Source organism: Ursus arctos, unplaced genomic scaffold, assembly GCF_023065955.2.
Source record: "Ursus arctos isolate Adak ecotype North America unplaced genomic scaffold, UrsArc2.0 scaffold_7, whole genome shotgun sequence".
Classification (NCBI taxonomy): Eukaryota; Metazoa; Chordata; class Mammalia; order Carnivora; family Ursidae; genus Ursus; species Ursus arctos.
Window position 1 is genome coordinate 10,321,512 of NW_026623089.1, and position 13,016 is coordinate 10,334,527.

The 13,016-nt window shown below is 37.1% G+C and overlaps 1 protein-coding gene across 1 annotated transcript in view; it reads right to left on the minus strand.

Moving 5' to 3' along the window:
- WDR11 (WD repeat domain 11) overlaps positions 1–13,016 on the minus strand; it is a 62,742-nt gene that overhangs the window by 21,168 nt on the left and 28,558 nt on the right. The window contains exons 13-17 of the mRNA XM_057308609.1: positions 11,942–12,017; positions 7,345–7,453; positions 5,403–5,527; positions 4,568–4,715; positions 600–706 (exon numbers count right to left, since the gene is read on the minus strand). Of these exons, the coding sequence (XP_057164592.1) occupies positions 600–706; positions 4,568–4,715; positions 5,403–5,527; positions 7,345–7,453; positions 11,942–12,017 (565 nt within the window). The remainder of the gene's footprint in view (positions 1–599; positions 707–4,567; positions 4,716–5,402; positions 5,528–7,344; positions 7,454–11,941; positions 12,018–13,016) is intronic.

Consider the following 13,016-nt stretch of genomic DNA (forward strand, 5'->3'; position numbering starts at 1 on the left):
TAATATCTCGTCACTGGAAACTGTCCAACGACTCTTTCTAGGCCTGCTTTTGATAACGTCTGGTGACTTTACTTTGTGGGAGAGGGGTTCCAACTGACAGAAAGGGTCTACCCTTTAATGAAGATGGAATAATACACTTCTGCACGGGCCACCTGCAGGTAAGTGTCTCCTATGACTGAGTGTCTCCTATGATTGACCCAGAGCTTGGCTCAAGGCTCCTCCTCCCAGGTTCAGCGACAAGAAACCCAAGGGTCCAAGCTATACTTGGTCATGCTTAATGATCCTACTTAGCAGGTCATAAGCCTTTAATGGAACCATATCAAGAATTTACTTTTTTTTTAAACAAATAATATTGCATTCTTTTTTTTCTTTTTTAGATTTTATTTATTTTGTTTATAGAGTGAGAGGGAGAGTGAGCATGAGTAGGGGGAGGGGCAGAGGGAGAGGGAGAGAAGCAGACACCCCGCTGAGCGCAGAGCCCAACAAGGGGCTAGATTTCAGGACCCTGAGATCATGACCTGAGCTGAAACCAAGAGTCAGATGCTTAACCAACCGAGCCACCCAGGTGCCCCAAATAATACTGCATTCTTGAATCATACCTGGATACTCTGCCTTTCAAATCCCAAAAATTTAAATTCCCATCCATATCTCCAAGAACTAATGTGTCACCTTTCCAAGCGATGCAGGTAATACTACCCATACTTCCCTAGAAAACAAAAGCAACAAATACACACAGTTTTCACTACTTATAAGCCATCATAGCAGAGAAATGTTTTTACTTAATGTGATAAAATAATAAAGATATTTTAATAAAACTTAATTATAAATGGTTTTGCTTCAGTATGAATGCCATCAAACACTAACAGACTTGGAACACTAAAAGAGCTACCTAGCTTATTAATTTCAACTATAAAGAAACAGGAGATTTCAGTTTGATGGACATTAAGTTACCTGAACTAAATTTATAGAGAAGAGGTACTTTTTGAGGAAGAAACACCTTAAAGACAGCAAATTAAAAGTAATAAAGAGAAGGAAAGAAAACCCTTTCCAAAGGGCCCTTGTCTCCAACTTCTCACTCACTGCAAAAGGATAAATCAATCTGTTCCAGAGGAAACTCAGAGCTGTTTCATAATTAATTGTGCAGCAGTTTTTCTACCGCAAAGAGGATCCAGAGCTCCACTGATACCTTCTGGAATAATGACGGTGAAGAGAAACTGTAGATTAAAGGCATCTGCACAATCTGAATTCACAGAAAGCTTTACAAAGACATATGGAAACTTAAGTATAAGAATGAAACACTACTGCAATAATGCCAAGGGGAGGGGAGGGGTGGGAGGAGATAGGAGCTTGCAGCTCTCTAACAAATGCACAGAGGTAGTGTGACAAAGACCTTAAGAGCCTGGGCTCTAGAGTCAGCTGCTGGGGCTCGAATCTGGGCTTTATCATGTATATTTGTTGTGGGGCTTGAGGCACATTTACCTAATCTTTCTGCATCTTGGACTTATCATCAATAAAGAAGGTTAATTAATAAACTCATGAAACCTGAGCAGTTCCTATTAGCATTAATAAATTTATACAGGAAAGGGCTTAAAACAAGCCTACTACACAGTAGTCAATAAACGCTCACTATTAAATAATATTATTGCTCGATTACTTCTCTACTTATTAAAAGAAATCTTGTTTTTTGCATTTATAAAATAAAAATAAAAATTCACATGCTTAGTTCATAGTGGGAAAGCTGCAGGCTGGCCAAATTGACTATTAATAGATTGGCCTATGCATCAAATACTGCATAAATCCTAGTGGTAGTCAAGATATAAAGGACAAAAACTGAATTAAAAATGAGTATTCTAAGGAATTCAATAATAAAAAACTTAGAAAGTTATGTTAAATAGAATTCTATATAATATGAAGCCACACTTCAAGATCTTACTTCCATCTTCTGGGCCATATTAACAGAATGTTTAATTAAGAATTTGCCTTCAAGTTTATTGTTTTAGTCTTGAAAACGTTCACATTTTATAATCTTACTTTCTAACCTCAAAAATCAAAATATTAAAGCTTAAATAAGCTTAGAAATCAGCTTAGAATTACAAGTAACATATTAATACAACTATATAATTAAACAGTCCAGACCTTTCTCCCTAAGAGTTTGCTGATGGGATATAAGCCACATGCAGATACCAAGGAGCTCTCAGACGATGTGGCATAAAGTTGCTTCGTGCTCCAAGTAACCCCGACAGAACCAATGTAAGATTAAAACTCAACAGAGTATTACTAGTTGACACTGTTATGTTCCTGTATGTAAAATACGATGTTCAAAGGATCAGACGGCTGACAGCAAAGCAGAGCTGGTCATTCTCTCCCACTGTTCCAGTTTTCTGAATAAAGGCAGTCAACTACAGATGCTCCAAAATTTAAAATATGCCAGGTTTTCCTCTTCTTTTTACCATTTTTGTATAGTCTATATAGTTCTGGGGCCAAAATCCAGAGGGAAAATTTCAACTCAAAGCAAATGTTTAATACTTTACATTTGGGAGGAGGGTAAGATAAATACTGGATTAAAATGAGCAAACAAAACCTCTGCCTAAACTCTATATGACAGTCTCTAGAAATATTTAAATTACAGAAAATAAAAATAACGAACCAAAACCAATTTCTCGCATATTATACAGTAGCTGCTCAAATACCTCTCCCTAAAACCAACCTGCTCTAAAATGTGTACTAATTTCACTGGAGGCCGGATCTGCACTGGGCTGCTCATTGCCTGAGAAAGCTGCTTCTAGCTGCGGTGTGAAAGGATCCGGTAGCAGATAGAGAATTGCTATACCCTGACTTTGGACCTCCACAAAAAGAGACAGAATCTTAAAAGCTGTGAGGCACAATTACCAACCTGCAAGAAACTCTTATAAAAAGGAGAACTGGGGTCTAATGTCCAAAAGCTTTAAACTTTTTCTGGGGTAAGGAGGAACTGGCATCGCAAAAAATTACTGCATTGCTTCTACATCCTAATCGCAAGTGTGAAGCAATCAGACACAGCCGGAGCTGCCTGTGAGTGGCACAGAAGAGATCAGATGGGGCCTTTCCTGCGGTTCTGGAGGAGGAACTCTCTATATTCCTAAGACAGCAAACTGATTTTCCAAAGGACAGCTACATTAACACTGCAAGTCTTAGGTCTGCTCTCCTTAGCAGTTTTCCTTTCTATACACTTAAAGTAAGTTCCTTTTCCTATTATGACCAAATATCAACCTTTCATATTTGCATTACTACTTCCACCCTTTCAAACTAGTGACAATTTGAGAAAGTTCAAAACAGACACTAGTAAGTCTCAGGTATGACTTGTTCCATATAATAGTAAAAAAAAATAGTAAAAATGAAACTTCCACATGTTAGTTTCCATTTTTAGTAGAGAAGGTGGTTTGGATGGTCTCAACTCTTTTCATGTTCTTTATAAGGAAGATGTGGCAGCAGCCTCTAGCAACTCCCCCACCCCTGTCCCAATCCTGCCTTGTGGTATTCACGTCCCTTGGCAGTCACCTCCCAAATGAACAGGACTGACCCGTGAACCAACAGCACACTGAGGAAATGACGGGGTGTGATTTCTCAAACTAGGTCCTAAAAGACACTGCAGCTTTCTGTGTGCTCTTGGAACGCTCACTCCGGAGGAAGCCAGCTGCCATGTGGTAAGGACACTCAGCCCTATGGAGATGTCCCCGTGAGGAAGAACTGAGGCCACTCATCAACAGCCAGCACTCCTTTGCTACGGCCATGTGAGTGAGCCATCCTGGAAGTGGAGCCTCCTGCCCCAGCCACCATCCTGACTACAACCCATAAAATATAGGGGTTGGCATTCAACTAAAACAGTATGTTTTTAGACAACCCTTTTAAATAAAAAGATATATTTTATGAAATCTTCTCATGCCTCCACTTAACCATTATAACGGTATTAGTCAACAAAAACATTTTCTTATCTATCCATTAAAAACAACCTATGAGACGCATGCGGACACAAATTGCGAACTACAGAACCTCAGTCAGAGGATTGCACAAGGTCCGAGAAGGATATATGTAAATTAGTAACTATTAATAATGCTATTGCACTTACAACCTGATTACTATTACCCCAAAATGATGCTAGACTGTAAGTCAAATCCTCCAAGGTAATGCCTGAAGTGGAAAGAGAAGAGATACTGCAATCAGACAGACAGACAGACAGACCTCAGTGTAAAACTCCATGTCACTACACTGGGACACACTGGGAAAGTTACTTACTCTCCCTTGATTCTGTCATAGTTAAAATGGAAAGAATTCCTCATGGATTATTAAGGGGATAAAAAAAATAAGTAGCACCTGGTAGGTATTTAATCTAAGTAGTTACAATGTTATTCTCTAGCAGCATGGAACAAGTTTAATCAATGATAATATCTCCTGAAACAGTCAAGTTTATTATTTACATTAGACTTTCCTGAAATAGCTTCACAACTTAACTATGGGTTCACTGGATATGGAATCAACAAAACCTTTGATAAGAACTCTTCATGAAGATGTAATCATGAGTTAGACTCACATCTGGTGGAATCCGAGCACTGTCTTTCACTGAGTTTCCTTCCACCGTGAGATGATAAACTTGGCCATCATTATCGGTAAACACAAAATGCTCCCGGGCAGAGATGTTCTGACTGAGTTCAGATTTACTTTCTGCCTCCTGCAACAAGCTTTGGAATAAAGAGGAATAAGATAAAGACATTTCTTTTCCCTAGTGACACACACATTAATTAACTTGCCCAAAATACAGATGCATTAATAGGAAGTCCAAAACTATTTACCAAAGGGGGGAAAAAAAGCACTGACACTAATCTTTGCCCAGCTGATAATAAGAAAACACATATTACTCCCAATAGGTCATTTACCCCATAGAGAGGAACGTAGTCATCTAGACTTCATCCAAGAAACTCACTCACTGTTTCTGCTGCAGAAAGAGAGGCCTTACCTTGACCCATCATTCTCTCTGAGGCCTTTTTATTTGTAAAACTGGTGGGGATGGAGACGGGGACAGTCCATAAAAATCTAGCATTCTCTATACATTTTCTTTGGTGTATATAAATGAAAATATGATCTATCTGGATGTTCCCGCTACATTCATTTGAATTCCAGAAGCTGAAGCTTAGGGAACAGAAGGGTAGTGAGAATGATCACGCTCACTAATGGAGGCTGCCATGTGGATATTACTGTGTGTGTTACTGACTGCACTAAGCAATGAAATAATAAAATTAACTCTTCAGTCTTCCAGTATGCACTGAAATATAACAAGGTACTACAGATGCCTTTGGATGACACTTGTCAAGTTCCCCACCATGACACCGGTATCACAAATGAGATAGGCAGGAAACGGCACACTGCACCTGATCACGGAGGACTCCACGATGCTCAGCTCTGTGTCTGAGACCACGGTCTGGCGGGCCATGGCCTCTCGGGTGGCCAACTGTTTCTTTCTCAGGCTCTTCAAGTTGTGAGATGGGGACCACTCCTGAGAAGCAAAGACAGGCACACCTACAAGTGCTCAGTTTACTTCTGTCAAAACAATCTTTCCAGAACAGCTGGGCATTCTCGCCACTGCTCGGTATCCCTTATTATTACTGCACATGAATTCGCAATTTGTTCTTAGGTTTTATCTACTTATAGAAAGGCTGAACGAATGCATTTTAATTAGCGCTTAAGGCAGATTTTAATACTCTACCCTCCACCTCCTTCTACGTCTAATCTTTAATGAGAGCTTAAGGTAGAAGAGTTTAATAGCAAACTTCCAAAAGGTCTAACTTTTTGATGCCTTCTTTTTTTACAAAATGAAAATAATAAATGCAATTATGGTATCTTCTCTTCCCTACCTCTAGCATCCCCACCCCCACAGGTGCATGGGGTAAAATGACCATGTCCCTCCAACCGTGGCTCACTGTCCTCCACAGATCCACCTCGAAATCTCTCATGTGGTTTATTTATTCTTTTATATTCCACCTATTCTAATGCATTCAATCTAACATCCTCTCATAGGCATCAATTCTTCACAGTAGTTATTTTACATGCATGTATTTGTAACTTACATTAATAGGACTTCGTCATACCCCACCCTGTTTCTCTTTTCATTCAGCACAGTGTCAGTCCCGTCTCTGTTGTTTCTGCATGCTACCGAATACTCCACCAGTGCATCCACCAACCCTCCGTCTGTCTGTTCTCCCAGCAGAGAACACCCTGATTGCCTCCGAACTCTCTGATAAACAACGCCGCAGTCAATATCCTCACAGAAGCTCTTTTGTGACAGGGGCCGAAGAGCTGGCACCCAGGGGATGTCTGTTTGCCCAAGCACTGTCAGTCTGCTCTGCAGATGCCTCACCGGTCTGCATTCCTGCCCGCGGTGCAGAAGGATTCCCGCAGCCTACACTACACCCACAGCTGATGCCATCTGGCTTCCCAGTTTTTGTTACTCTAAAAGTTACACCATGGTTATTTGATTTTGCCCATCTCTAAAAACTGCTGATTTTGACTACTTCTTCACATGCTTGTTGGCCTTTTAGGTTTCTCCACTATTCGTGAACTGCTCATGTACTTTGGCTCTCTTTCCACTGGGGTTCCTGTCTTTTCACTGTTTATGTGCAGGAGCTCCCATAACCCTAACTCCCTACAGGAATTAGTTAGTCTTTGCTGGTTTCAGACATTGGCAAATTTCTTTTTCCAACTTGTCTTCTCTATTTAACTTTGACATTGGGGTCCTTCATTGAATAAAAAGCATCAATCTTGACTAATTAAATGCATTTTTTTTTCTTTTTTTTGCCTTTTGGTTTGAGCTTCTGATGTCCTTTCCTGCCCCAGAACAGAAAAATATTCTTCTATTTTTGACTATATTAATTTTATAGCTTTACATTTTTACATTTCAGTCTTTAATCCCATGGAGCCCACTTCTGAATATGGCATTAGGTAGAGATCCAGTATTTTTCTCCATAAAGTGAGACCATGTTCCCACTACTGTCCTCCTCTTTTTTTAAAGTTGAGGTGGCTACTATGACCTTTATTCTTTCACAAACCTTTTTACGTTTATCATGTTTAAACGTGAATATGTTTATCATGTTCCTCAAAATACTGAAGTAAAATCTTAATTGGAATTGCACTAATGCAGTATTTGCTTAACGCGTCCAAGAAAATAAGAGTTATCTCCATGTACTTAGCTCATCTCTCAACAAACATTCTTAGCAAGGAAATACATGACAGTAATGATTTCACTTCAAGCTAAAGAAAAATATTCATCACACACAGAACATGCCTCGATAAACTAGTTCTTCAGTTGGGACTTACCAAAGCAGTTATCGCAGGGAAGTTTTTGGACATTTCTCTAAGAATGGTACAAGTCCTAACATCCCATAACTCCAGGGGTTTATCTTTGAATACAACTGCCAAATACTGCCTGAAATAAACAAAATTATTAAATAAGCCCCCTTTGGCCAACTTTCGCCATAAGTAATACAAATAAAAAGTTGAGTAAATCAGAAAAGTCACAAGATGTATTCTAAACACAGACCATATAACTTAACATTTAGTTCTCATGATTAATAGTCATTGAGAAGGTAACGCCCTAAGATGACCTTTGAGAGCCACATAGCCATAATTAAGCAAGAAGCCCAGGTCAGAAGAAAGAATGAAAAAAGGCAGAAGTTCACATTTTACCAATTTATCAATTTATGGTAACCCTCCCGCGGCTTCATTTTCTCATACATGACATGAGAATACCACTACCTATCCCAATGGATTGGTATGCAGGTTATGATAAAAATTAAATGAAAAAGTAAAGGTTTTCACAAAGTTTCTATCATGCTGACACTGAGGAAATGTGACCGAGCAGGAAGATCCCTACACTCAGTGTACCAAATGACTCAGGTTCTCTTGCTCAGGACAAAGTCTGCCACTTGATAATTATGTGGCCTCAGATAAACCATGTAATCTTTTTGAGTTTTATTCTACCTATCTTTATAATGTCGTTAATAACATCTGTCTTACTCCTTCACCAAACGCCCTAAGAATTAAAAAAGGGGGGAGGGGATAGCACACATAAAAGAATTTTACACACATTAAGGATTATACAAAGGCAATATGTTACATTTTTCTTTTAAAGATTTTATTTATTTATTTGACAAAGAGATAGAGACAGCCAGCGAGAGAGGGAACACAAGCAGGGGGGGTGGGAGAGGAAGCAGCAGGCTCCCAGCGGAGCAGGGAGTGCAATGCAGGGCTCGATACCAGGACCCTGGGATCACGCCCTGGGCCGAAGGCAGACGCTTAGACTGAGCTATCCAGGCACCCCACAATTTTTATTATATGTAACATAAAGGCATCTAATGGCTTATATGTAAATAACTAATGTAAGACAGAATCCGGTGAATGCTACAAAGATTCACTATGAAAGAGGAGATTTATTTTGACAACTGGGCAATGGCATTCTAGGCAGAGTTACAAATGTGACAAATGGCCAAGACAAGAAAGGACACAGAGTTGGGGAACATGCTACCTGAAATGTAGAGCATGCAAGAGCATTCCTCGCGAGAGAGAATATCAAAGTGTGAATTTTGGATCACATTATAAAAGACCTAAAACACCTGAATACGCCATGCTAGGTTATATAGAGATTTATTCTGCAGAGAATGGTGGATCACTGAAGGTTTTAAAGTTGAGGGGGGATAAAGTGATCAGTTGTTCTACAGCTAGTAATTTAGCAGGTTTGTGTAGAGTCAAGACTGGCTGGTAACAGAAGAGACTGGAGTCCAAACAGTTTAACTGAGCAATTCGCAAACCCTGTAATCTCAGGACTCTTACATTTTTAAAAATTATTGAGAATCTCCCCCAAAGAACTTTTGTTTATGTGGTTCATAACAACTGACATTTTGCATATTAGAAATTAAGTCTAATAAATTAAAAACTATCCTTATTAATGCATTTTAAATTAAAAAGAAAATAACAAGCAAGATGGTAGATTTAAATATAAGCTGCATTGATAATTACACTCAATATGAATAACTTAAAAACATTGCAATTTGCAACATACATTACCAAACAGAAAAACAAGCCCCAACTATATGCTTTCTAGAAGATATCAACTTTATTTATTTTTATTACGTTATGTTACACCAGATATCAACTTTAAATGTAAAGACATAGATAAGACACAAGTAAAAGGTAAGAAAAAGATATACTATACAAACACTACCCAAAAGAAAGCTGGAGTGGCTTTACAAATCAGACAAATCCGACTTACTTCTGAATAAAGAATAGTACCAAACATAAAGAGGCTATTTCACAATGATAAAGAAGTCAGTCAAAAGGACATAACAATACTAAATATGTATATATCTAATAAAAGAGCTTTAAAATACCCAAAGCAAGAACATGAGCTCTTCAAAAGATACATAAATCCAGAATAAAGTTCATTTCAACACTCATCTCTCAGGAATAGACAGAAAAGCAGGCAGAAAATCAGTATGAAAATGAGACCTGAATAACTACCAACCAATCTGAACTGACATTTATGGAATATTCTAATCAATAATAGCAGAATACACAATCTTTTCCAGTACATATGAACAGTCACAAAGACAGACCACAGTCTGGGCCATATAACAATCACATTAAATTTAAAAGGATGAAAATTATATAAAATATGCTCTCTGACTCCAATGGAAACCATAAATTAACAGAAAGGGATCTAGAAAACCCCTAAATATTTTGAAATTAAACAATGTATCTATAAACATCCCATGGAAATTGAAAAATATTATAAAGTGAAACAAAATGAAAACTCACCATATCAAAAAAACATGTAGGGTACAGGAAGAGTAGTGCTTACGTGACATTAAATGTTTACATTAAATTTTAAAGAAAAGCCTTAATTCGATCATCTAAAGTTCTATCTTAAGAAACTAGAAAAAGAAAAACATATTAAACCTGAAGCAAGAAAAAAAAAAAGATACCTATGGGATTTGATGAAACAGAAAATAGAAAGCCACAGAGAAAAATGAGAGCAACTAAAAGAGTTTCTTTGAAAAGACTGATATTAAAAGATTAAGAGAATACCACGAACAAGTTTTTAATCAATAAATTCAACAATTTCAATGAAATAGACAGATTACTTAAAAGACATTAACTACCAAAACTCAGTGATAAAATAAACCAACCAACCCTGAATAGTTCTACGTCTATGAAAGAACTGAATATGTATTTAAAAACTTTTCCACAAAGGAAGTTCTAGGCCCAGGTGGGTTCCCTGGTGAATTATTCCTATTTCAGTAAGGTATAATACCAATTCTACACAAACTTATCCAGAAAAAAAGAAAAGGAGGGACTATATCACAACTCATTTTACAAGGTCAACATTACCCTGACTCCAAACCAGACAAGGGTGTCATATGCAAACCAGATCAAAATGCTTCATGAGCATAGATGTAATAAAATATCAGCAAATCAAATCCAGTAACATATTATCACCAAGAAGAATTTATACCAGGGATGTAAAGTTGGTTTAACATACAAAGAATCAGTCTATGTAATTCATAATTCACCCCATTAGCCAACTTAAAACAAAAACCCATCATTATGAGGATGTCCCTAAATGCAGAAAAAGCATCTGACAAAATCCATCACCTATTCAAAGATACAAAGTTTCAGTGAACTAGGAAAACTTCCTCAACGCAATAAAGGTCACCTACAAAAAATCTGCAGCTAACCTATTTCAAGTTCAAAGACTGAACACTCTTGCTGTAGGATCCAGAAACAGAACAAAGATGTCAGTTCTCATCATTTCTATTCAACATTGTACTGGAGGTCCTACTCAGTACAGCAAAGCAAGAGGAAAAAAAAAGTCCTCTTTTCCAGAAAACAGAGATGTAGAAGAGTCTTTACTGGCAAACAACATGGTATGTCTATAAAAAAACACTAACGAATCAACAAAAATGCTACCAGAAATAATAATTAAGTTAGCATGGTCACAAGGTCAATACCAAAAAATTAAGTATTTCAGTATACCAGTAATGAATAATTGGTAACTGAAATTTAAAAAAGAAAAAAATACATGTGTAATAGCATTGAAGAAGAAAAAACAAAAAATTATTAGCAAATGATGTGTAACACCTCGACACTGACAACGAAGAAGTATTACTGAGAGGCATTAAAGCCCCAAGGGAGAGGAGCGATACATCCTGTTCACGAATCACAAAACTGGTTACGATGTCAGTTCTTTCCCAGGTTGGTCTACGGATTCAGTGCAACCCAATCAAAATCCCAGGAAGTTTTTTTGGTAAAACTGATAAGCTGATTCTAAAATTTATATGGAAATGCAAAGATCCTAGAAAAGCTAAAGCAATTTTGAAAACTATTTTAGAGCGCTTACTCCTCCTTTCTTTTTCTTCTGATTGGTTTTCATTCAGTCTCTATGTTTAATAATCTTGCTTTACACGTATTTTCCCTTGGAATGAAAAACTCAAAACTTACTGAAATTAAAATAGGTCTAAATCATATTCTTTGACTCCACAAACCCATATTGAGTTAGAAATGCATGAGAATTTCATTAGGTAACAAATAACATTTTCTTCGTGGGTGACAAGCATTTACATCAATATAGCTGTCGTAGAACAAAACAGGATTACTGGTTTTACCAATCTAATGAAATAGTAAGATTCATACAAAAGTTATCTCATCTTTTGAAGAAGTAGAAAGTAAAAGCAATAGCAGTTTAATTTTGTGATCAAAATATTTTCTTGGAAATGGCTGCAAAGCACCATTTACTATCACTAAGAAGTTCTATATGCATTCTAGCATATTCTTACTTTCTTAAAGATTTAAAAAAAAAATCCTTAAGATTCCCTTGTGATAACACCACAGATTTTTTTTTTTTTTGGTTCACACTTACTTCAAATGAGATACTTTAATCATTTCGATGGGTGACTCATCATTGCCTCGTTCACCGCGAAAAGCAATGCTCCTACCTTTAATTGCAAATATTAAAGGAAATGTGAAATATCAGATGAAACATGTTAAGACACAAGAAGTTATACACACCAATGGGATCAGTGCTGCTTCTACTCTCCCATTCATTCTTCTACTTGCTCCTAACCTGCTTCAAGTAATCTAAATTCAAAACATAGTCTCAAAATTATTACATGTTGAAGACCAGTAACATATTACTTGTACTCAAATATCTCTTATAAAATGATATTTTCCTTTGTTACAGACTTCCTTGAATACTTTCGGTGGCTTCTTTCAAATAGTTATATTTTAGAAATTCAAAAATATCAACTTCCAAAGTTTCAACGCATCTATGGTAAAGGAACTGTCTACTATAAAACTACTGGTATATTTAAAGTGATATAAACACTTCCATGCTCACGAATACTAACCAGTGGGGGAAAACACTCTTTAAACAGGTATTCAAGATTTCCTGTCCCAGTACAAACTGAGCAACTGAAATACTTTTGACCTGTTCCTATCGAAAGGTCTCTAAACACTGAAACTGGGGAATGATAAGAATTAGTTAACTGCCAAAGAAGCTAAATGGTTTTCCGTTAATTAAAAAATGCAAATTCTACTTCATGTCTGAACAAATACATTTTAATAACATTTCCAGCGTTTTTATTTACATTAAACAAAAGAGAGCACGTTCAATTCAGAGACAATTGAGTGCCTGCATGCCTCCCTGCTCCTCAGTGCTGTCAAATGGGGCCCCTGTTCTTATTTGCCAAACACCTACATCCTTTCCTGACCCTCCTTAGAAGACAGGCTAGAAAAGTCTATAATCTTTGAACTCAAATATCCCACTTAAGCAAGTTAGGAACTATGACTTACAAATTTGTTGCTCAAAAATAAATCTGTAAAAGAAAGATTTTAAGTTATCTAACAGTCTTGAGCCGATTGGAAAAAAAATGAATAGGCTTTTTTTTTTTTTTTTTTTAAAGTGAATGCTACTAGAAAACAGCAATTCACCCCTG